Source organism: Uranotaenia lowii, chromosome 3, assembly GCF_029784155.1.
Source record: "Uranotaenia lowii strain MFRU-FL chromosome 3, ASM2978415v1, whole genome shotgun sequence".
In the NCBI taxonomy this organism is placed as follows: domain Eukaryota; kingdom Metazoa; phylum Arthropoda; class Insecta; order Diptera; family Culicidae; genus Uranotaenia; species Uranotaenia lowii.
Genome location: NC_073693.1, coordinates 328,919,904 through 328,947,046, shown reverse-complemented (window position 1 = coordinate 328,947,046; position 27,143 = coordinate 328,919,904). Strand labels below are relative to the sequence as shown.

The following is a 27,143-nucleotide window of genomic DNA, read 5'->3' as shown; positions in this document are numbered from 1 at the left end:
TTCGATCGGTTTTCTTATGAAAGAAATCTTTCTGAAAAGAAAATTTAGTTTTTTATTTATTAAATGTCATTTTTCGGTACAGTTCAAATGAGCAAGAGTACGCTCTACACTCGATTAACATTAGCCCGATCGGCTAGACAAATCCTGAGAGATTCCTCTGCAATATGGGGTAGGTTTGTGGGGCGGAACAGCTACCTTATAAAACAAGGAAATTCCTTTGCACAGCAAAGCGATCGCTTCATCGGTAAATTCATCCTGTAAGAAGACAATTCACATTTAAGCTTATTTCCGGTTAACAATTATTTGAGCCGTTACCTTCATTTTTTTGGCCGCTTCGGCGTAGAGCGATTCGCATTCGTTTAGGGTCTTGATCGATGTGTCGAAGTTGGCAGCCTTCTTGCACTTCCAGCATTTGCCCTGCACTTTCAGCACATTTTCGCAGCCTGGATGAGGACACAGCATTCGTGGTTTATCGGACAACCTGTCCATCAGCGGCCAATCCTCCGAGCAAGCCTTGCAGTCACATTTGAACCAATACCGGGAACGCAGATTTCTACCTCGAAGTGCCAACGGTTGCCTGAAGAAGTGCATTCCGTAGTTCTCTGGTACAACTTGTCCTTTGGCGATCGGTCGACTGGTGTGCAGAATCAGGCTGGTTCCCAGGAAAGTTCTCGTCAAACCCGGATGACATTCGTGATTCATCATGGCACCAACCTTGTAGATTCCTACCCCGATGTATTGAACCTTGGCCGAATCGAACCGGTGCTCCCCGGTAATTCTGGTCTCGTAGATCTCATGGGCGTTAAACTGGAGCGATTGCAAAAGATTCAACAGAACGCCACCGACTTCAGCCTCCTCCGGGGTCGGTTCAGCTGCTTCCGTTTTGCGTCGACCGAAAAATTCAGCCTTCTGCAGCAGCCGCAACAAAAATGCAGCCATAAGAGTCCTCTGGAAGTAATCCTCCTGCTCTCGTTGTTCCGAATGGGCACACAGAATTCCAGCGAGTTCCTTGCCCATTTCGATGGCCTTCTGCGGAGTTCCCGCCTGGGTGACCAGCCTCAATGCCAAGTAGCACAGGATGGACATCCCGGAACCGATCATCAGATCCATGTATTGGCACTCGAACCGATGGTACCCGGAACAGGCCTTGTCCCGACACTCGGTAGAGCAGAAGGCCAGGCCGCTGCAATCGGGACAGGCCACCGGAGCTACTAATCTGAAAATGTAAAAAAACCGGGTTAAAACATTTCTTCAGAATGAAAAATAATTTGTTCTGTCAAGACATGTCCTAATCATTATAGTGGTGCATTGAAGAATATTTGAATTGTATAATTTTTGGAACTTTTTCAAAACGAATAATTCGCCCTCTTCGAATTGTGCAACATTTTACTTAGATGGAATTCATTCCGCATTATTCATAAACAATAAACAGAGTTCAGAATTTTTTTATGGTTCGGAAACAAATTCGTCATCTTTCTGTTCCAATTGAATTCAAATCATATAATCTAGAAAACATCTTTTTTTCAAGTTCAGCGAAGCAACGGAAACTGTGAAAATTTCAACGGATATGGTAAGTATTTCGTTTAACTGTTTACAAAATTGAAAAAAAACTATATAAATTTCGAAAAAGCAACAAGAAAATTCTAGGAAATACTGTAGAACATTTTCTAGGGCTTAGCAATAACAGTATGGAAGGAAAAAACAAAGTCGAATCTAGTTTAACCCCTAATCCGCTCTTGAGTGGCAATATGACACAATTGAAAGTTTGGCGGCTTGTAACTTTATTTAGGTACATCCAAATAAAAATTCTTCGGGAGTCCTCAATTTGTTTTTTGTTTCGATTATAGTCGTTTTACCATCTTTATGGTATTCGCGACTTTATATCAACGTTGCAGTTGGCGGACAGTTATTGAAAAACTTATTCGGTACAACTGTGTTCGATGTTTACTCTTGGGCTCGAACTCGCGGACATCGGCTCAGGAGACAACAGACTTGCCAACTGAGCTATATCACAAGACCATGGGGAATCCTGAATGAATTTTTGAAGTTTTCGATTTTGCGTCATTTGCAGTGAGATGGAAAAAAGACGTAATTTGTAACATTTTGGCATCTTTAGATTTATAAAACACAGAATTTTTGACGACGAACTTTTTTGTCAAAGATCGCACCGCAAACATTATATTAGGCGTCGTAATCACCCATGGAACCAAAATTTTCGGTCAACAGGTCAAACACAGCTTAATCAGCTCAATCAACGAGCTTAAGTTCAATTTATTCAACCTAAAATTTAAGTTCTTAATGAAACTTAGAAGTTCAATTTCAAATTCGATCAGCAATCCAGATTTTTCCTGGAAACCAGCTAAATAATATATTCATTTTGCTGATTTTTTTAATTATTCAATTATCAATACCAAAATTGTATTTCTGTTTTCATATTTCGGACTCTGTATCCAGTTAAGGATTCTTGACTTTCAGTTCGGATCATCATTATTTATCAGAAATGAAAAGCTGTCTTGAAATCCTGGTTTAAATTTGGTTCATGTATTTTGAAACTCAAATACATTTCAATATTTAGATGATAATTTTAAGAACATGAAAAAAACAATCCTAACATTTTGTTCCAAATTCAGATTTGATGTTTTTAAACTTAGTTCTTATGCAGAATTGAAATATAACAAGCTTTAAAATTGCGATTCAAAATTGAGAGCTCAGAGTCAGATTCATAATTCGAAACTCAAATTTTATTTCAGATTCTGAAATCAGATAAGAATAAATAATTGAAATAGTGAATTCAGATTGAAACCCAAAATATAGATTTAGGATTTTAGGGCTCTGAAATCAGTTTCACTTCTAAAGTCTTCTTCATTTAATATTGGAACACAAACAATTGCGTGTAGTTCAGTCATTTATTAACGAATTCATAATTTGTTTTTCATACAAATGTAGCATTTTCTTTACTCTTTCATAAAAAAAATTAAAAAAAAATTGTTCATTGCTGTTTCGAAGAAATTCTCGTACTTTTCCCGTAATACGGCACATTAGGCGGCGCACACCCTTTTCGTCCACCGTTTTGGCGATTTGATTTCACCAGTTCTTCATTTGAGTCATGTTCCTAACAAGTTTTCCCTTTGCCTTAAGCCTCCGCTTCGTGATTGCCCAGTATTTCTCTATCGGCCGGAACTGGGGGCAGTTTGGGGGGTTGAGGTCCTTCGGTATTACGCTGACCCCGTTCGTTGCGTACCATTCCATATCCGTTTTGCTTTAATGGCAGCTTGCTAGGTCCGGCCAAAACATTACTGGACGGTCGTGGGCACGAATAAACGGCAGAATCCGTTTCTGTAGGCACTCTTTTTTGTAAACTTCTGATGTCATTGTCTTGTCAGTGAGAAAGACTTTGGTTTTCTGTCCACAACTGCATATCCCCTGCCAAATCATGTACTTGCGGGCGAATTTATCCGCAAACACGAACTTAAATTTTGCAGGTACATCCCCCCGAGCCGTCGCCAAATAAAATTTTTGACCTGGGATTTGCCCAAAGTCCGCCTTCACGTAGGTCTCATCGTCCATCAGAATACATCCGTCGAACTTGGTCGTACAGCTTTCGAGCACGGATTCTGGCCACATTGTTCTGCTTCAGCGTCCGATTTGGCTGTTTGCTGGCTCGGAATGACCTTATTCCTTCCCGGAGACGAATTCGTCGCACCGTACTGTGAGCGGCCTGGAACTTATTGGCCAAATCGCGGTCTGAAAGATTGGGATTCCTCTTGACGGCCTTGATGACTTTCCCACGACCGTTTCCGGTCGACAGTTCCACTCCGGCGCTTCGAATGCGGCTTCCAAGCCGTCGTCAATGTTTCCTTATACTGCTTGATAACACGCCATACGGTATTTCTGGGCATTTTAAGCTGTTTAGCTAGCTTCGATGCCGACAACAATGGATTTTCAAGAAAACTGTGCACAATTTGATCTCTCCGTTCGGCTTCCATGGCGGTTGTTTACAAAATGCTATCGTTTGGTGTTATGACATAAATACATGGTGAAAGGTAATGAATTTCCCGACACGTGGGTGAAAAAAGTTTCCAAATCCGTCCACTAGGAGCGCCACAATGAGCAAAAGAATTTGTTCCAATATTAAATGAAGCAGACTTTAGGTTAATACAGTGAGCGAAATAAGAATAGCACCACTATGTGTTTTGCTTGTTAAAATATGAATACTTGAAAAACACGAAAATTTTCTTCCACAGTTTGTTCTGAATTGCTTAACGGATAAATCAAGCATAAGTTTACTTTTTTTGGACGTAGCAATTGGCGTTGAGGACCAAAAATGCGAAAAAAGGGTGCGAAATAAGAATAGCACCACTTGAGTTTTTCAACAAAAACAACATTATTTTTCAAAATTTACTGTGTAAAAGTGAATAATAATGCTTCAACGCATTGTTTGAATAGATTACTGCATTTTCAGGAGTTTTCCAGAATTCCAAAGGTTTTTAAAGGTTTTAAAAGGGCGTTTTAAGAGATGCTCGTCTAGCGTTAAGGAATTTGATATATGAGCCTTAAAACTTAATCAAACTGCTTGATTCCTTCATTAACATTCATAAGTATGATGCAAAATGGAGAAACATAGATTTAAGGCAGAGTTTGAATCCAAAAAGCAGGTTGGAATTCAAAAATACTAATATTTTTTAATAATCAAACACTATTTCTCTAGTTTTAACTCATAGATGGCAGCACTATCTTGCCATTTAACCAAATGCATGCTCATTTTCGAATATCCGGGATTAATTAGGGAGTGCTGGATTATTTTGGTCAAGAAATAAATACATGTACCGTGTGAACGCTTTGGAAATTCAAAAATAACTAAATCCAAAAAAAAATTAGAATTGCATCAAGGTCACTAAAAGTTAATTTTTTGGACCGATTATCAGAATAAAGTTATACTTTGCGGTGGAGCTTTATGGAGCTTGATGGACCAGACGGCTAGCAGTATTATTGGTATGATTTGCAATTGAATCGGAAGTTGAGATGAGCAGGATTTTTTTCGGTTGTACATTTTTGTGCTGGTGATTATTTTGCAAATCCGGAAAAGCTTTCTGCAGCGTGAACTTCCACAAAACTGTGAAGGGAAAGTACCTCAAAATGATGAATATGGGCCTAAATAAACCTGGAAAATCAATATCGAGACTAAATTTTGTTTTAACTGCAAGATTGTGCTGCCATCTACGACTTGAAACTGGAAAAAGTGAGGTTTACTGAACAAAATCAAAGTTTTTGATTTCCAACCTATTTTTTTCTGATTCAAAATTAATACCGAATGTTTGTTTCATCATTTCACGTCATTTTTATGAAGAAAGTAAGTAGTTTGATAAAGAATTACAGCTCATATATCAAATTCCTTAACGCTAGAGGAGCATCTCTTAAAACCCCATTTTAAAACCTTTAAAAACCTTTGGAATTCTTTAAAACTCCTTAAAATTCAGTTATCTATTCAAATAATTCGTAGAAGCATTATTATTCACTTTTACACAGTAAATTTTGAAAAATAATCTTGTTTGTTGAAAAACCTCAAGTGGTGCTATTCTTATTTCGCACCCTTTTTTCACATTTTTGGTCCTCAACGCCAATTGCTACGTCCAAAAAAAGTAAACTTATGCTTGATTTATCCGTTAAGCAATTCAGAACAAACTGTGGAAGAAAATTTTCGTGTTTTTCAAGCATTGATAATTTGACAAGCAAAATACATAGTGGTGCTATTGTTATTTCGCTCACTGTATTTGAAAATCTGATCTGGAGTTTTGATTCAGAAATCACCTTTTTGTACCTTTTCAGAAATCGTATAGGAATTCTGATTAAAAATTAAAAATCAGTTTTGAAATCGAGACAAATATGTCAAGATGACTATCTAGTTGAGGAATGAAAATCACGATTAAACTTAAAGTACAATTTTGCAAAAAAATTAAAAAAGAACCTGATTTAAAATTTCTTTTAAAACATCCGCAGGATTTTAATAATGAAATTGATTAAGTAACAAATACTCGCTGTTAGATGTGCAAAGAGATTCCTTTGCGCTACATGCAGTGCCGATTCTTACAGCTCGACATCAGCCACGAAAGAATCATCTTGCAAAGTTGCAAACTGATTCATTCTCCCCAGCATACAGAACGTCAAACGTGTCTGCAAGTAAAAGTCAGTCGAGCGATAAAATCCTTAGACTGCACGTTCCAAAAATTCAAACGATTCTTCGAAGTTAAGATCACTTGCAAGTCCGATGATAAAATCCCTTGAACCGAACAGAAAGAATCATTTCCGAAGATAAAATCACTTGAACCGAACATGTCTGCAGTCTGCAAGTTGCTTGCTTGCTTGCTGTGCGGTGATGCGGTGTAAGTTTGCAAGCTTGCAAGTTGCAGAACCCTTGCTCTGCTACGTAGTTCCATCTCCCCGTGGTGCAGAGTAGAAACGTGTCTGCAAGTCCTGCGTATTGAAGATGTACGGCCAAGAGAACTACCACCAAACCCACTAGAGGCTGTCGACGGGTCTGCCAAACCCGCGCGGAAGCAGTGGTGCACCCGGGTACTTAGGTACCGGTACTTGGGTGTGAGCGTGAGGGTCCAACACGAGTTCGGGGGTCATGGCCCTGAAATGCAGATGTGAACGGAAGGAGAGCGATCGCCAACTCGTTATGCGCTTCGGTGGGTATAGACCCGACTCTCAAAACGAGTAGATGCGCAAAGTGGTGGCCAATGGTGGGCGGATCACTTAGAGACGTGAATTGATGCGCCTGAACCGCGAGTGTGACCTGATGAGGGCGGTCTATAGCTCGATCTGCGCTTCGGGAAGTGAAGCACTCGACTTGAAGATTGAGTAGTTGCGCTGAGTGGTGACTTAAGTCAACACTACTTGTGCGTTCGGAGGAGTCTGAGTCCTACACGTGGCTTAGGGGGCTTACCCCCCCTGACACGCGTGTTTGAACAGAGAAAGTGTCTTCGACAACTCGCTTTGTGTTTCCGGACTTCCTGGTCTGGATTCACAAAGTTAGTAGTTGCGCTGCGTGGGGACCTCATTCACACGATGAGATGTCGGGTCCTAACTCGTCAGAGGAGGGGTTGCGCATCGAGTTGTGTTAGAATGAGGTATTGCTGACAGAGGATTCGGAAACGAGTATTGCCTTGGAGCGCACTAGCGTGAATTGACCTCCCACTATTGAAGCAAAGTGTGTCAAACAGTTCGAGGTGGGAACAAAGGTCAGTGGCCCCAGGTGGACTTTATGGCGAAGGGGGTACAGTGTTCCTTAGCATTGTATCATGAGTCGTCCAATTGCATCCATGGATCCAGAGTAGCAAACTGGGGGGACGCGGTGGCTCGCCGCGCCTTGGAATGCAATCCGTAAAATGGATTTACCACCTGGGTTAACAACTAATAAAAAAAAGTTGCAGAACGCTTAGCTCTGCGACGTAGTTGTGTGGTAGTCTATTGAACGATGATGTAACATAAAGCTGTATACTGTGAGAGTGTTAGTTATGTCCCATCGCTCTCCCGATCACTGCTTGATTGTATAAGCGTTTGCCGCTCGTAGGGCATCATTTAGTTGTTAACACTGCGGGAGATAAGACGTGTGTTGCTTGTTGGGTGATTCCTTGTGAAGGGCCATTTTGCATATTGGCGACCGTGGCAGGTTTTGCTTTTGTTTACCGACGAGGCAAAATCTAAAGAACAAGATTTTCACCTTCTAGGAATCACTCAACTTGCAACAAGTGATACTTGATAGTGAATCAATTTTCTGTAGCGCTAGCGCTATTTCTTTTTGTTGATTGTGTAGTAGTGGTGCGGTATCGAAACGACAGCGAAGACGTAAAATAGAGCGCTCAATCAAAGTGTCAGTGTGTGATCTATGTTTTTTGGTTTGTTGATGTCACTTTAGTGTAAGTATCGTGTAGTATTGAGCTCGGGACGAGCAATTGAAATATGACTGCATGCTAGCTCGGGACGAGCACTGATAGAAAAAAAGATTTTAAGCTCGGGACGAGCGCTGATAAAAAAAAAGATTTTGAGCTCGGGACGAGCACTAATGAAAAAAAGATTTTAAGCTCGGGACGAGCACCGATAAAAAAAAAAGAGTTTAAGCTCGGGACGAGCACTAATAAAAAAAAGAAAGATTTTGAGCTCGGGACGAGCACTGATAAAAAAAAAAAAATTTAAGCTCGGGACGAGCACTGATAAAAAAAGAGTTTTAGCTCGGGACGAGCACTGATAAAAATAAAAAGATTTTAAGCTCGGGACGAGCACTAATAAAAAAAAGAAAGATTTTGAGCTCGGGACGAGCACTGATAAAAAAAAAATTTTAAGCTCGGGACGAGCACTGATAAAAAAAGAGTTTTAGCTCGGGACGAGCACTGATAAAAATAAAAAGATTTTAAGCTCGGGACGAGCACTATAAAAAAAAGAAAGATTTTGAGCTCGGGACGAGCACTGATAAAAAAAAATTTAAGCTCGGGACGAGCACTGATAAAAAAAAAAGATTTTGAGCTCGGGACGAGCACTAATGAAAAAAAGATTTTAAGCTCGGGACGAGCACTGATAAAAAAAAAAAGAGTTTTAGCTCGGGACGAGCACTGATAAAAATAAAAAGATTTTAAGCTCGGGACGAGCACTGATAAAAAAAAAGATTTTAAGCTCGGGACGAGCACTGATAAAAATAAAAAATTTTAAGCTCGGGGTGAGCACTGATAAAAAAAAAAGATTTTAAGCTCGGGACGAGCACTAATAAAAAAAAGAAAGATTTTGAGCTCGGGACGAGCACTGATAAAAAAAAAATTTAAGCTCGGGACGAGCACTGATAAAAAAAGAGTTTTAGCTCGGGACGAGCACTGATAAAAATAAAAAGATTTTAAGCTCGGGACGAGCACTGATAAAAAAAATAGATTTTAAGCTCGGGACGAGCACTGATAAAAATAAAAAGATTTTAAGCTCGGGACGAGCACTGATAAAAAAAAGATTTTAAGCATCTAAATATTTGTTTGTTTATGATCTCGGGACGAGCAAAAGTAAAATGGAAATTAGCTCGGGACGAGCATCTGATATGAGACATAAACAAAAGACTGATTCCTACCTCGGGACGAGCCTTTGAATTGTTACATGTTTAATAGCTCGGGACGAGCAGGAATTAAGTGAATTTTAGCTAGGGACGAGCATTTTAAAGTTTTCTCGTGACATAACTCGGGACGAGCAAACCAAAATGAATATTAGCTCGGGTCGACCAGTTGCCAACTTTATGATAGCTCGGGACGAGCATTTAAAGAAAAAGATTTTGAGCTCTGAACAAGCATTTAAAAAAAAAAGATTTTGAGCTCAAGGCTAGCATTAAAAAAGAAAAAAAATCGAGCTCAAGACAAGCTTTAATACAAAAAGATCTTGAGCGGGGCGAGCACAGGGATGTTTGTTGTCTGTTGTCGATAGTTTGGGACGAGTAGGAAGAAAGTGATTGTAAATATTTTTAATGTTTAAGTATGATAGCTCGGGACGAACATTTATGAAATGATTATTTGTCCAGAATGAGCAAGTAAAACATTCCTTTAAGTGATTGCTTGCGGCACGAATTCAACGATATTTCTTTTTCGCTCGAGACCAGCAGCGGTGAAAAAAATGGCTGAAGTTTCAAAGCTATTGAGAACTCGGGGCAGCAGATGTAAGTGTTGGTAATTCAAATGTCCACGCAATAGCTCGCCTGCAGGTGGTCTAATCGACGCATTGACACACAAACACACTCACTGCTTATGTGTGCAAAGCAAACTTTCTCCTCCCCTTTGGCCAGCTAATAAATTGTTTTGTATGTAGCGTTGTGTGCCAGCCGATATTTGCCGGTAGACATTATGATTAGATAAAGAGAACACAAATACAATAAATCGAAATTTTTGTTGATGAGAAACTAAGCGAACGTTGTCATCCCCCACCCTTATTGTCGCTCTTGTTTTTTCCTTGCTTTTCTCAAACAATTTCAACCGAGCACAGGTGCTCTTCGTGAGATGCGTTTATTATCGAACGAGCGAGTCCATCTCAAAATTCACAGTTAAATGTTGTCTCTCTTAGTAGCAGCGACGACAGCCAATAACAACGCCGATGCAGTGACAACAGAGAGCGACGACGCCAGGAGAACCTCCGACGAGAACAAATTCTGCAAAAACGATGCTGGGAGCGTCGCACCGTCGAGATTCGCGAACGAGCGACATATTTTGGGCAGTTTAAAGACGTGCCTGCATTCAGGCGTTTTGGATACGTGTCTATTTTAAGGCGCGTCCTATTTGCGCATTTCAGCTTGAATGGCATCTTGATATTTAAAGGATATTTCCAAGCGTCGTATCCATTAGCTTGGAAAGTGAAACAGTTAGACAAAATAAATAGTGTACGTAAAAATATAAAGAAAGTGTCGTCTTTCTTGCGCCTCTTGTGCTGGCATTTGCTCAGCCTTGTTCCTGCCTTAAGTTCGGTAGTTTGTTGATGCAAAATTTGGTAGAGATCTATCAATTGGTTTTTGAGATAGCGTCTATGTAAAGATCAGTCTCCAAAATTTGACTTGCATAAATATCAGTGTTATAAAATGTACTTTGAAAAAAATCTTATTGAACTTTTTAAAAGACGGCTGGAAGACGGCTCAACAATGATGGGTTGAGTAACCTGTCACCCAGGATGATTATTTTACATCTTCGGAAGTAGGAGCTATAAGAAAACGTAGGCGCGGTGTGTCAAAAGCTTCTCAATGGTTTTGAAAGTGGAGATGGGAGACGCTGATCAGTTGAAGGTAGTCAGTTCAAAAGCTGCGTTGTACTCTTAGTGCTGTGAGTTGTGACGTTACTTTAGCTGAGTCGAACCTTTTTCTTCACATTACCCTTTCAAAATGTTACATTGTGCATTACCGTCCTTTAATTACTATGCTCTCTACCGTAGCTCCGAAAACAGAAACTTTCTTTTGGCATATTTAAACTGGGATACAGTAGATTTTGAAATTTCATTTCAGATTCACCGGAAAGTTATTCATAACTAAGGTATTACAAACGTATGATGCAACAAACGGTTTGGGTACCGTTTTCAAAACACAAGCTCCTTATCAGATTAGTGCTCATGTTTAAATTAATATCTCGTAACCGGTTTGTTCGGTATTGAAAAAAAATATTAAAAAAAAAATGCTTACTACAAATCTAGTCAAAAATAAAATTAAATTAAACATGGTTATACGGACCCGCGATTACATGCATTCGTTACCTTGGAAATCCAACAAATGTTAAATTTAGCGTACGCAGAAGCCATATTTGTAAAGGAGTAAACTTCATAAGTACCTACATCAAATAATGCACTTCCTTTCTGCATTTATAGAAAAAGCAACACGTACCATACGTTATACAAAATCTGCATTACTTTCACGAAATTTTGGAGACATAATACTAACATAGACAATGTCAACAGAAGCATTGTCAGAGTGGGGTGAAGATTTATTTTCAGTTGTTAAGTTTTATGGTCAGGTGATAAGATTTCATCCGAAGCTTGAATGCAAAGCTGCAAAACTTGAATGAAAAGCTGTAAAGGTTAAACGATACCAATCATTTGTTGAAAAAATAGCCCGTGTATCTCGATACTTTTGTTGTACCTTTTAATGCTATGTTATTACTTCTTGATGAGACATTCAAGAAAATATGTTCATTTACAGAGCTACTGATGCTCAAGGTCAAGATCGAGTGGTTAGGGGTAGTTATTGGCAAATATAGACTAACTCGTCATGCTATGGATGTCCCGCTACCAAGGTTTATTGGCATAAGTAGTTTTGTCCATCTGTAGCTTATATTTCAAGAAAGTTTTTCATCATGAACTGGGATTTGGACCATTCTGACTCGCCTTGAGAGACCGCTTGATTATAGCGATGCTCATGTCTTCTTTGTATATAAGTACTTCTCGAAGCAATATACATAGACTATGGAACTAAATGGGTGTTATAAGCGTGGCTGCCAGTTGGCCTAAATTGTAGGTAGTTAAAATACTTCGACATTACGCAAAACCGGAAAGGCAGAAAACAATTTTGACAGCATGACGTTAGTAAATATTATTCCATGGGTTGAACATTTGAGGCGAAAAAAAATTTTCTTTTTCTTTTTTCCTGGGAGAAGAGGGGAGATGTGTGGTAGTCTATTGAACGATGATGTAACATAAAGCTGTATACTGTGAGAGTGTTAGTTATGTCCCATCGCTCTCCCGATCACTGCTTGATTGTATAAGCGTTTGCCGCTCGTAGGGCATCATTTAGTTGTTAACACTGCGGGAGATAAGACGTGTGTTGCTTGTTGGGTGATTCCTTGTGAAGGGCCATTTTGCATAGTAGTTCCACCTCCCCGTGGTGCAGAGTGAAAACGTGTCTACAGACTTGTCACCTGTAGACGTACGGCCAAGAGAACTACACGTCACACTTGGTGCAGCCAGCCCGCCAACGAGCTGCGTGCCGAGTGTGGTACAAACGTGGTGCGACTGGGTAGCTCAGTTGCAAGAGGGAGGGGTCGTAACATGTATCGGGTAGTCGCGGCCCCGATATGCGGTACGACCAAATGTTCGAGCGGGTTTTGATCGATCTGCCTTTTGGGGAGGTTCCTGGCCCCGATTCGCGGATATGATCGACTCACGACGGACAGAGGGGCCTTGTGCCGTAACATGTAGCGCCCAGTGGATGGGCCTCAGGATGAGACTCGAAGAGTCGAGACGGAGAAATAGTTTGATGTGTGGATATCTCCAGACCCGAGGAGAGGCGAGTTGTTCTCGTCTCGAATTGGGTCAAGAGACGGATTAAAAGAGGGCCCTCAAGACACGAGGAGAGGCGGGTAGAGACGTCTCAAATTGTGTCAAGAGGATGAGCGTGAGAGGGTCTCGAGTCACGAGGAGAGGCGGGTCAAGACGTCTCGAATTGTGGCTTGAGGCCGAATGTGAGGCTCGATTCACGAATAGTGGTGAACGGACTGCCAACCCGTGTGTCGTGAATCGTTACAGCAGAGTGGATGACGATTGCTGGTGTAGAACGTATAAACAAGTATTGCCGTGGAGCGCTTAACGCGAGTATGGTATTCCCATCATGGGTATAGCCTTTGTTGCAGATCCGGATGGGAAATATGGCCAGAGGCCCCAGGTGGACTTTATGGTGTAGGGGTACATAGTATCATGAGTCACCAATTGCACCCATGGACCCAGAGTAGCAAACTGGGGGGACGCGGTGGCTCGCCGCGCCTAGGATTGCAATTCGTAAAAATTCTGACTGCAATTCCGGGTGATTCCACTGATGATTCATCTTAATCACTCTAGTTTGGGCACCACTCCCATTCGATACCTTATAAGTAAGAACGAACCGAGCACGAAAGCATCAACATATCCTTCCGAGCGTCATGCGGGTAGTGTCCGCATCCGTTCCTAGCCCAACGGCGACTGAAAGAATAGTTTACATTTTGGTATAACTTTCTTCCTCCGCGTGCTCGGCTTAGATTGGTGGAACGAACCAAACCACACAAGAACGAGCCGACGAACGTTTGGATTTGGTAACAAGAAAATTTGCAAACAAACATCGTCGTTGGGGGAACATACATACATATTGACCCGCACAAGGAGGATTCTAGCAGCGTTCTGTAACTTGCATGCAAGCTTGCAAACGTACACCGCATCACCATGCAGCAAGCATGCTGACTGCAGACATGTAGCTATCTTCGGAAATGATTCTTTCTGTTCGGCTCAAGGGATTTTATCTTCGGGCTTGCAAGTTTGCAAGTGATCTTAACTTCGGAGAATCGTTTGAATTTTTTCGGAACGTGCAGTCAAAGGATTTTATCGCGCGGTTGACTTTAAAGGTATTTCGGGGGAATATACAGCTGCTAAGGGAAATTACCGAGCATGCAGAATACACAAGCTGAACACCCGAATACATTGCAACATATGCTTCGTATTTCTATGTTCTACTAATATTTTGTCAATGATATAACTTTTAATTGTAAAAACCATGAAAATATTCGATTTTCTACAAACGCTTTTAAAAACGATGAGAATTTTTCGACTGTTGTTTATTTTACGGTTTGTTCATTTTTAGTAATAGCCAAGCAGTCTTTATAATCCGAACAAAGAAATTTATTATTTGTCCAACGTTTCGGTGCTTGTTGGCACAATCTTCAGGGAAACTGAGATAGTGTAATATAAATGTAAGATTTCAGTTAGAATAAAGGTGTTATTAATGTTCTAAGTGTTGTTTTGTCCTGCTTACAATAACGTATCTGTCCTTTGTTAATTTACTTAAGATAAGTCTATTGTCACATTGCTGGTCGATCGGTAGTTGGCACATGCTGTAACGTCGAGTTATATGGCAATACATTATGAAAGTTTGAATTTAAAAAAAACATAGATTGGTGTCTTACGGAACGAGATTTTGGTCGTTTGTCTATGGCGGTCACAAGCTACTGTGATATGTTTGAGCTTTGATCGATGGAAATGTTCGGATTATAAAGACTGCTTGGCTATTACTAAAAATAAGCTTTTAAAAACAACCTTTGAAATCATTGAATGTTAAACGCCTCAGTGTAGACACATGATGTTCTAAAACTTTGGATCAAAACGACTCAAAAACAACACAATATTCACAGTGAAAATAAATTTATTCTGTTATTTTATTCGGAAAAAACCGGAAAAAAATTCCAAGTTTATCTACACATAAAAACAAGTGGTTTGTTAACATTTCTCAATGAAAAAAGGAAATTTTTTGAAATTTTTGACTTTATCTGAACTGTGTCTGTTTCAACGAAATTCTTCTGCTGCTTTTGGCGCCAAATTTAGCGAACCAATTCGATTTTCAGTGCACGTTTTTTATTCAAACCCGATCTATAGTTGTAATTATTATGCATCCTAATGATAGTTTAGGACTAAGCAAAGAAGAAGATCGATAAATCTTTTCGATAATCGGTCTGTATTCATGCAAAACTGCACTACAAAATTTAGAACAAAACACGTGGTTTTGTTTACATCTTACCGAACAGCACATTGAGAGGAGGGCGATTTGTCCAAAAATTGATGGGGGCATTTTGATCGGTTATTTAAAATTTAATAAATCTTCAGTTTACATTGAAATAACAATTAACCACAGTTTTTCATCAATTGATAATTCGAATATATAATTTGAACGAGCAATAAAATCAATGGTGAGGATGTTTTAAGAAATCATCTTGGTGTAAAAGCCTATTTCATTTGATCACATTTTACAACTTAAGTGATGAATAGCCACCACAAAATTTAATTTGATTGTTATTCGTGTTTAAATGAATATCTGGTAATCATTTTTACTAAAATTACAAGGTATTGATTTTAAGAACACATTTGTGTAAAAAGAATCCACTTAAAACTTCGCTAATCTTTGAAATTTATCAGGGTCTTAAATAAAACCTCTATCTTTTTTCCTTAACTTTGCGATTTATTGAGTTCTCAAGAATTTGTCTTATATAGACTGACTCTTTGAAAATGTCCCTACTTTTTGAATATCAATAAAATCATCACAGAATAACACTAAAAAATACATATTAGACCGCTGCAAAACATTACTTTTTTCCCCCATATGTTTTTTGGATGCCATTTGGGTCACCAAGCATCAGTTTAAAATTTGAGATGGTTTGGTTGATTCCTGAGTCAGCGCAGAGCGTTTCGATTTCATATGGAAATTTGTATGAAAGAAGAAATTTTTGCACATTAAATCGTACATAAAATTCAAATGAGCTTGAAATGAAATCGGTCTTTGAATTTTGGTTTTGACTATTCTTAAGTTTTATTTTTTGCTAACATAACAAGCAGCTAAGAGTTTCATGAAAAATGTTAAAACCATTTCAAAATAAAAAATCAGAATCCATTGAAAAGTATTTAAAAATGGCAGACTTTGCTCGCTAGAGCTGTTAATAATTGTATGAAATGATTTTGCAAAGGGTATTTATATCAATAAATTCTCTGGCAATGCAAGGCAGTTTTTGAAATTTTATATTTTCATCCTAAGGCACACAGCTTTCAAATAAGCAGACAAATACGTCAAAATAAAATAAAATTGAAAAACAAATTGTGTATAACAACAAGAATCAAGAAACATTTTTCATCACAAGTTGAATTTTTTATAACCATGGAATTTGAAATTTCCTTACAAAGCTTGCAGCGGTCTAATAAATATACATTGCCATCCAGACAACGCCTTTTTTCGTTTAGCATAATGATCTCTTAAACAAAATTTCTACGATATTGTTCTAGCAATACTACTTTGGGGGGGAATGAGGATACTTGATCCCTGGGGATACTTGATCCCTGGGGATACTTGATCCCTGGGGATACTTGATTCCTTTGCCATATCTCGAAAAAGGAATTTCTTAAAAAATATTCTTCAGGCTGTCCTCTCAACTCACCGTTCATTTTCAAGCTGTTCTCTCAACTCGCTTGATTTCTCATCAACAACTCAGGCTTTCTTCTAGTTCTAGTGAAATGTGTCAAAAAGAACAAAACAACAATGCTATTGTCTCAACAAATTTAAAAAAAAAATTGATTTGAAGGTCTTTTTTATCCCTTTAAAGGGTTTCTCACATGAAAAATTTATAATAAAAATAGGCATTCCAATATGTCAATTGTTAGAGTATGATATGAACTTCACAATGCCATATTTTCAAAGCAATAGTGAACTCTCAATTTTTTAAGAAGAAATTTTCCCAAAATGTATGTTTTGGGTATAATTGATCCCTAGAGCCCAAAAAGATTTGATTTTTTTCTGAATGGACCGTGATCATTGGTTATCATCAAATTACTAATATCTATCCAATAATTTATGTTTATCCAGTAATTATTTGTTAAAAAGGACTAAAAATACTGTATTTATCTAATAACTAGAAAATTGCCCCTTAAAGTATGAAATGATCAAAGGCTAGAAGACAAACTTTAAGAATTCTTTTTGCCTGATATTTACAAATTGTGAAATGAGAACTTATATCCCGATCAGAAGAGAAAAACAAAATTATATCAAGATGAGATATTTTGATATTCAATTTTTTCCTATCTGGATGAGTTATAATTTAGTACTCGTAGGATGTTAAAATATCTCAAATTATATTAAAAAATCTATACGATCATAGCTAAATTATATCAAATTTAGATATGCTCCTATCAAGATTATATCTCGTTCAGATAGCATAGTTTGATATTGGACAGAACAAATTATATCAAAATTATAACTTATCAAGATATGAGTGCTTCGAGAAAATTTTCTAGTAGAAGGTCAATAAACCACATTATTTGATAACCCGATCAGGAGAGCATATCAAAATAATAACTCAAACGTATCTCACCAAGATATTTACATATGATTCAGTTATAATTAAGAACTCCAAATTTTCGATTCTAAGTTCCTCCAATCTGAATTATATCTTATTCTGATTGACAAACTTGAATGGGGTTGAGCTCATATTCATTGATCAAGATTTTTTTCGGATTGTGCTAAAATAAAATGATTGTATCTTATTTTGATATACGTTCTACTTTTTTTGAAACACGGACATCGAAGTCAACGGCTCAAACCTTACATTAACGAGTTTCGCTCAACAGATTCATAAAATTGAATCCAATTTTTGGGAAACCAAAAATGGGGCATGGTTTAATCAATTAATGTGGTTTATTGACCTCCCGATCAGGAGAGCATATCAAAATAATAACACGAACGTATCTCACCAAGATATTTACATCTGATTCAGTTATAATTAAGTCCTCAAAATTTTCGATGTTAAGATTCTCCAATCTGAATTATATCTTATTCTGATTACAGACTTGAATGGGGTTGAGCTCATTTTCAATGATAAAGATTTTTTTCGGATTGTCCTAAAATAAAATGATTATATCATATTTTGATATACGTGCAACTTTTTCTGAAACACGGACATCGAAGTCAACGGCCCAAACCGTGTATTAATGAGTTTCGCTCAAAAGATCCATAAAATTCAATCCATATTTTGGGAAACCAAAAATAGAGCACGGTTTTACGTATAATGTGGTTTATTGACATTCCACTAGAAATTTTTCTCGAAGCACTCATATCTTGATAAGTTATAATTTTGATAGGTTTTGTTCTGTCCAATATCAAACTATGCTATCTGAATGTGATATAATCTTGAAAGGAGTATATCTAAAATTGATATAATTTAGCTATGATCGCATAGATTTTTTGATATAATTTGAGATATTTTAACATCCTACGAGTACTGAATAATAACTCATTTAGATAGGAAAAAATTATTATCAAAATATCTTATCTTGATATAATTTAGTTTTTCGCTCCTGATCGGGCTTCCACTAGAAAATTTTCTCGAAGCACCCATATCTTGATAAGTTATAATTTCGATATAATTTGTTCTGTCCAATATCAAACTATGCTATCTGAACGAGATATAATCTTGATAGGAGCATATCAAAAACTGATATAATTTAGCTATAATCGTATAGATTTTTTGATATAATTTGAGATATTTTAACATCCTACGAGTACTAAATTATAACTCATCCAGATAGGAAAAAAATGAATATCAAAATATCTCATCTTGATATAATTTAGTTTTTCTCTTCTGATCGGGAAAACCATGCCCCATTTTTGGTTTTCCAAAAATTTGATTCAATTTTATGAATCTGTTGAGCGAAACTCGTTAATGTAAGGTTAGAGCCGTTGACTTCGATGTCCGTGTTTCAGAAAAAGTTGAACGTATATCAAAATAAGATATAATTATTTTATTTTAGCACAATCCGAAAAAAATCTTGATCAATGAATATGAGCTCAACCCCATTCAAGTTTGTCAATCAGAATAAGATATAATTCAGATTGGAGAAACTTTAAATCGAAAATTTGGAGTACTTAATTATAACTGAATCATATGTAAATATCTTGGTGAGATACGTTTGAGTTATTATTTTGATATGCTCTCCTGATCGGGATGGCGAACAATAGTCAACGGACCTTTTATCTTTTGATTCTGTCTCAAGTCTCCTGTAACTTGAAAAATATCACAATTTTTTTTGTCTCACGAAAATGCTTCTAGTTTATCAACGAGTTCATGTATCGTTCTAATTTTTTAAGCATTTAAACTTGAAATTACACGCTGTCAGAAAATGCAAAAAAAAAACGGCGAGTTGTTATTTCCCAAAAAGATATGATGAAAATAAGAAAAGGGGATCAAATATCCCCATTCTCCCCTAAAGTTAGCAAGAAAATACTCAAACTTAACAACTTACCTTGAGAAGCATAAATTGCAGTACATGCCGAAAAATTTCGGATAAAGACAGGCCCCGTATGCTGGTTCAACAAGAACTGGCTCTCCAGGCGTCAAATCTTCAGCAGCCACTATAAAACGACCTTTACTGGAATCTTCTCGGGATCCACTAAGTGTTATTTTAGAAGAGGCTCCGGCGAGTTCCTTGTTAGGTCCTTCGGAAACATCCGGCAACTTTCGATCCTCTTCTTTCGGCTTGAACGTATCCTCTTCCGATTTAAGCGTTTTGAGATCTTCGATATCCTCCTTGAGACGAGCAAATGCAAAATCGTTGTATCCAGCTAATTGATGGAAAAGTTTGGCCGATACCTCCGCACGTTTGTTTTCTCCCATCACTGAAATAGAAATTTGTATTAATAAGTACAATGTGATCTATCAAAGTTTCAAGCGATACGAACGGGCATAACACTTAGCCAACCGTCCATAGTACTCGGGAGTTTCCTTGACCGGAAATCCGGCCTTGGAAGCCAGCTGAAGATCGCCCAGAGCCCGCTTCCCATCGAGTGACCGGATCAGCACCTCCGATCTGTTCCACAAGGCACAGGCCAATGTCATTCCCTGATCAATGTGCAGATCGACTCCCGGAGCCGGTGCCCTCATCACGGCCTGACTCGCCATCATCAGTGCCTGAGGAATTTTCCGCTCCTCCAGCAACTTCATGGCCTGATCGCGCCGCTGCCAGCTGAATTTGGCATCTTTGCCCCGGAATACCGGTTTCACATGCTCCAGGGTTCCCAGAACTTCGAAACAAACCACCGGATCTTCGAAGGCCAACTGCAGCCGGGTCCGATCATCGCCGGGGCTAACTTTCCCGAAAACTTCCCGCAACCAGTCCTTGTTCTTGCCTTTGAAATTTTCGGCCACGGTCTGGTAGAAATCTCCGAAAAACCCCTCTTGTGTCGATTGAAGCGTTTTCTGGTTGCACAACGACGTGAACAGCGGATCGTTATCCATGATACTCATGTTAGTTTCGGTTAAACGTTCTCTAATTAACAGAACCAAAAACTTTAAATTTTGAAAGAATTTTATCTAATCGAGCAGGAATTACTAAAATTAGACTGATTTGACTTGTCTCAATGTGGGAATATGGGTCGGTTGTTTTCGAACCGATGCAATACTCAAGTAATGTAACGATCATGCGCAGAATCGAAAACATGCTTCTCGTCATGCGCATCCGATTATGTTGCGAGCGATCAAGTGGCCATGTTTTGAAACGCGGTATCCAAATTGGATTGGTTGGTCCAAATTGAATATTAATCGTGTTTTAACAATCTCATTTGTCGAAAAACTTCAACAATCAACGACATTTCAGAAGAAGAGATAGAAAAATTTCTTTCGAAATTCGATCAATAAATCGAATCGATAATTTCATTGCGCAATGGCCAAATTTAACCAAAAATCTCAAATAACTCAAGGCCCCAAGTTGGTAAATCTGGAATACACCAAGTAAAGTTCTTATGCAATATTTTCTTAAAAAATTCAAATTTGTCATCGATTTTGAGTGGAACTAGTTGTGTGAGATTTTACCGAAGCAAACTAACAATCTATTCAACAAAGGAACATTTCTGGAGTTTTAATAACTGATTTTTAAAAGTTTGGGGCCCTAAACTCGATTTTTTAGTCTATCATCTCTAGTTTTGGTTGTATTTAGTCTATCATCTCTAGTTTTGGTTGTATAACGTTTACTTACAAGGTTTTTAAGTACCGTAAACTGGGGGAACAATGATCACTTTTTTAATTCATTTTAGAATATTTTGGAAGGGGTTGCATTTTTGTAACACAAAAAAGTTTTAAAATACTTACTGAGGTAAGGAGTATAAAACATGATCATTGATAGCAGAATATTCAAACGACATAAGTGGCTATTACTCAATGTTTGTTATAAAACCAGATTTCATGTCGGGGTAACTTTGATCACTATGGTTTGGACGTATCTCAACATCTTCAAAATTATAGTTTTGATGCCAATTAGCACAGAAGGCTTAAAACATCAATAACAGTAATTTTTTGTTTGGACTCAATTGAATTTTTCAATGTTTTCTTTCAAAATCAAATATACTCAAAATATGGACAACGGTGGTGCATACATTAAGGGGCAAAAATTAAAAACATTTCTCGATATTTTTGGCCTCAAAAACTAATGAAATTTTACCTTCATGCTTTTCCCTATTCCTATGTTATTTTTTTTTATTCAAACTTAGCCATTTGATAGGGTTTTTAGTCACTTTTTCTATTCAGGCTTTGAAAATGTCCGTTTTTTCTTATACCTAAAAATTATCATAGAATGAAAACAAAACAACCGATTTGCTTCTAAATGCTATAATTTTATCAGGAGAGGTGTTTGATTGTGAGACTTCGAAGAAAACAGATATTTAAATAGTTTAAAACTACAGTTTAAGTTATATAAAAAGTCTCCAACTCCAAACAAAATTTAGCATATTTGAAACTCAATTTAAAGGCTTTTAAACGTAGAAAACACTATTCAGATATTTTAACTTCAGACTTAGTTTATGATGATTATCTGTACAAATTGATCAAAGTTCCCCCAATTTACGGTACCTAATCAGTTTTAAGTGAAATCAATCATTTATAGCTAATAAACTAGCAAACCAACATCACAACGAAAAACTGATTATCTATTAACTATCTTCCATTCCATTCTACATTTTTTTATTTTAATAAATAACATTATAACTACTTATGACATCGCTAAAGACAATCTTTGAGAATTTAATATTAAAAAAATTTCATTCATTTAACAACTTTGTTGAACACTGCTTTTTAATTATGCTTTAAAGTTATCTGGTATTAAAATTGTATGAAAATTACTTTTAAATTTTCGTCAAATTTCCCGTAGTTACAAAACGGGGAAAAATAAGCAAAAAGAAAACTTCTATATTTTTTTTCTCAGAATTTAAAAATCAATCGTGGTTTTAAGGAAAGTTTAACATTGATATAAACACTTTATTATTAACATTTTCGTAAAATTCTACGGTTTTGCCTAAAAAGAGCCCGTTTCATTAACATATCCAATGAAAAAAATGACATAAACGACAGAATTCACACAACGAAGAAAATGACAAAAATGACAAAAATGACAAAAATGACAAAAATGACAAAAATGACAAAAATGACAAAAATGACAAAAATGACAAAAATGACAAAAATGACAAAAATGACAAAAATGACAAAAATGACAAAAATGACAAAAATGACAAAAATGACAAAAATGACAAAAATGACAAAAATGACAAAAATGACAAAAATGACAAAAATGACAAAAATGACAAAAATGACAAAAATGACAAAAATGACAAAAATGACAAAAATGACAAAAATGACAAAAATGACAAAAATGACAAAAATGACAAAAATGACAAAAATGACCAAAAATGACAAAAATGACAAAAATGACAAAAATGACAAAAATGACAAAAATGACAAAAATGACAAAAATGACAAAAATGACAAAAATGACAAAAATGACAAAAATGACAAAAATGACAAAAATGACAAAAATGACAAAAATGACAAAAATGACAAAAATGACAAAAATGACAAAAATGACAAAAATGACAAAAATGACAAAAATGACAAAAATGACAAAAATGACAAAAATGACAAAAATGACAAAAATGACAAAAATGACAAAAATGACAAAAATGACAAAAATGACAAAAATGACAAAAATGACAAAAATGACAAAAATGACAAAAATGACAAAAATGACAAAAATGACAAAAATGACAAAAATGACAAAAATGACAAAAATGACAAAAATGACAAAAATGACAAAAATGACAAAAATGACAAAAATGACAAAAATGACAAAAATGACAAAAATGACAAAAATGACAAAAATGACAAAAATGACAAAAATGACAAAAATGACAAAAATGACAAAAATGACAAAAATGACAAAAATGACAAAAATGACAAAAATGACAAAAATGACAAAAATGACAAAAATGACAAAAATGACAAAAATGACAAAAATGACAAAAATGACAAAAATGACAAAAATGACAAAAATGACAAAAATGACAAAAATGACAAAAATGACAAAAATGACAAAAATGACAAAAATGACAAAAATGACAAAAATGACAAAAATGACAAAAATGACAAAAATGACAAAAATGACAAAAATGACAAAAATGACAAAAATAACAAAAATGACAAAAATGACAAAAATGACAAAAATGACAAAAATGACAAAAATGACAAAAATGACAAAAATGACAAAAATGACAAAAATGACAAAAATGACAAAAATGACAAAAATGACAAAAATGACAAAAATGACAAAAATGACAAAAATGACAAAAATGACAAAAATGACAAAAATGACAAAAATGACAAAAATGACAAAAATGACAAAAATGACAAAAATGACAAAAATGACAAAGAATAGAAAAATGACAAAAATGATGAATCATATCCAATTATATATAATGACAAAATTAAAGTAATTGACAAAATAGACAAAATTACAGCAATCGACATTTTTTAACCATTTTAAATTTTGTCAAATAAGTCTCTTTTTTCGATGTTGTAAATTTTTTAAACTTTATCAATATTGTATATTTTGCAAATTTTCTTGACCATGTCAATTTAGTAAATTTTATCGTGTATGCCAATTACGTCATTTTTGCCATTTTTGTCATGTGAGCTCATAGTTTTTTTTTAAAACTTCATGGTATTCAAAATCCGAAAATCACCTTTTATAATCATTTTTTTCGCACGGAACATTTATAGATTCGTAGATTGAAGTTGTATTATAGAGAATCGAAAAAAATTAAATAGAAAATGTGTTAAAAATGTTCAAATTTCTTCTCAAATTTTGAAACTAATTGAAAAGTAGTTTATTAGATTTAAGGCCCTTGGAGCCAAAGGGGTATAAGAGACAAAATTGAATTAAACTGAGGTAAGCATCGAGAACGAACCCTTGACTACCAGACATCATATGCTAAAGAGTGATACGGTCAAAATTTGGTCAATATCAACTTAACGTATTTCTTTAAATTTTGCATTCAAAAAACCCCCTCATTTTGAAGGTGTGTGTATGTAGAATGTTGCTCCTATTTTGATTTTGGAATTTACTTTTCAGTTGTCAAAATGCCGTCCAAGGAAGAAGAGCAGCGTATCAAAATTTTGCTCGCGCATCGCGAAAATCTGAGCTATTCGCACGCAAAGCTGGCAAAATCGCTAAAAGTTGAGTTGAGAACGTTTGTCGACAGCCAGGAAGTCTGGATCGGGGGAAAATCGAAAACCGGAAGCCGCTGAGACGACAAATAGAGTTGCCGGTAGTTTAACCCAAACTTCTCTCTCCGAGATGCCGCAAATAAGCTATCCGGACTATCGACTTAAAAGAAGGTAGTGACTCCAAATCTCGATGATAAACTAAATATGACGGACAAAGCGCGATCCCGGAGGATGTACACGACGATGCTGACGAAGTTTGACTGCGTGGTAATGGACGACGAAACCTAAGGCAAAGCCGACTACAAGCAGCTTTCGGGACAGGAGTTGTATACGGCAAAAAGAAGGGGAAAGGTAGCAGATTTTTTCAAGCACATGAAACTGTCAAATTTCGCGAAGAAATATCTGGTTTGGCAAGCCATCTGTACCTGTGGCTTGAAAAGCAGCATTTTCATAGCTTCCGGGCTGTCAAACAAGAAATTTACGTGAAAGAGTGTTCGAATAAACGTCTGCTGCCTTTCCTGAAGAAACACGGTTGTTCCGTACTGTATTGGCCGGATTTGGCATCTTGCCATTACGGTAAAAAGGCCATGGAGTGGTACGCCGCCAACAACGTGCAGGTGGTTCCCAAGGACAAGAACCCTCCCAACACGCCAGAGCTCCGCCCAATTGAGAAATACTGGGCTATTGTCAAGCGGAACCTAAAGAAGACCAAAAAAACTGCTAAGGATGAGCAGCAGTTCAAGGCAAACTGGCTTTCTGCGGCGAAGAAGGTGGACAAGGTGGCTGTACAAAATCTGATAGCAGGGCTTAAGCGTAAGGCCCGGCAATTCGGATTTGGAAAAACGGAAGCCTAACTGAATATTTTTCCTGAATTTTATACTAATTAAACTTGAAAAAGAAATTTAATTTGATTTTCTAAATAAACAATTTCACCGATTTACACGCGTTTTCCCTTGACCAAATTTTGATCGTATCACCCTTTATTTAAATCATAATTTTATTCAACTATTTATTTACGTTTTTGTCTCTGTGAGAAAACTCAACTAACTGAAAGTCACATTTTGTTTGGAGGCAAAAGGGTATAAGCGCAGCACTTATTCCCCTTTGCCACCAACTCAAACGTGATTTCCAGAAAATAGAGTTTTTTCATCGAGACCCAAACATTTAAAAAAAAAATTGTAATTTATTTTTCTTTAGAATAGCTGATGATGTTTACAGTTTTACCATCAACTGTGCCTTTAGTGATTATTCTAGTGGATAACATTATATTATTTTTTTCTATTTAATCCACCAACGAGTGAATCACAGATTCATGATTTCTGTTTACTATTGCATGGAGTGTGTTACGGATATGGGTGTCACGTGTCACGGCGCGTCTCCATCAGATTATATTTATTTATTTATTCCGTGCGCATAGCATAGGAATGTGAGTTCTAGTTAAGAAAGATAAGCCAAAGGCCAATATGAAAAAAACCCACTTTATTTGTAAGGAAGTAGTTAGTAGAGAATTCTTACAAAGGAAAAGAAAGCAAAAGAAGATTATTACCGGTCTAAGATCTTTATTGAGCACATTTCCATACATCGTGAAATAATAGTGAAACCGCTTAAAATTATAAGTTGAACTCATAAGTTTCACGTCAGCAGGTAACCTTATCTGAAAAGAAAAAAGAAAAGAAATATATATTAATTCAAAATTGTTTATATTAGGAAGTGCATTTGAAAAATAGCATTCGTGATATCAACACAACTTATTCTACTCGGCTCACGAAAGATGTAAGTTCAGCACGTTAAGAATAAGACCATCAGCTCTGAACTTTCATTTGCCTAACAAATGCAAAATTGCAGCAGCTTCAGTACGGTCCAAAGGGCGATTTGTGAAAGTATTTCTGTATATACTTATCAACCGACAGCAAACAAGTGAGGTTACCTAGGAAACATATAAAAACAAACAAACATTACAATCACACCACAAAAAAGTCTCGATCACCGAAACATACGAAGAAGAATTGAGAAAGAATTAGAGATATCTAGTAAACGTAAGTTAATCTATTGTAAACAAAAACAAAACATTTATACGTTCCAATCTTTGTAGGAATTTTTTTAAATATACTCTATTTAAAACACGGAACCATCTCTATCATTCTTCACAATGGAGCTTATCAAAAGGTTGAGAAGAACAATATTTATTTTACCCATATCCACAAGATCAAAACACCTGAATGTGAAAATTTGTTGACGGCAAAGGTATATAAGTGAATTTATTTGGTGGCAAAGGCCAAAGGCCTCATTTCGAAAACAAAAACAGAAATCAAAACGAAAAGAGGAGTCAACTCATCAATTTTTATGGTGTGTGAAATTCAGAGAGTATTTAAATAAAAAATTCGCTTCTGGTAGCAAATTATAACCAAGATAACATTCGATAAACAAATCATATGACGCATTTCACTTTCACTACCTACTCATTTTAAATTGATGTAATTGGACCTTTGTATACCTTTAACACGTGCTTAGTCGCTGGAGATGAGCATGGGAATAGATGTTATCAACAATTGAACGATTTTTTTTCCTACTGGCACATGTGCCATAACACGATGAACATTTATCACGTAA

The 27,143-nt window shown here is 36.6% G+C and overlaps 1 protein-coding gene across 1 annotated transcript; it reads right to left on the bottom strand.

Annotated features, from left to right (window-relative positions):
• Window positions 1-28: 28 nt before the first annotated feature.
• LOC129755237 (SET and MYND domain-containing protein 4) lies at window positions 29-20,435 on the bottom strand. Its single transcript, XM_055751623.1, has 4 exons — window positions 19,727-20,435; window positions 19,291-19,663; window positions 316-1,216; window positions 29-255 (listed from the first exon to the last, which is right to left on the bottom strand). Exons 1-4 carry the CDS (start codon window positions 20,289-20,291, stop codon window positions 121-123), a joined length of 1,974 nt encoding a protein of 657 aa, XP_055607598.1. The 5' UTR covers window positions 20,292-20,435; the 3' UTR covers window positions 29-120.
• Between the last annotated feature and the right edge of the window lie 6,708 nt (window positions 20,436-27,143).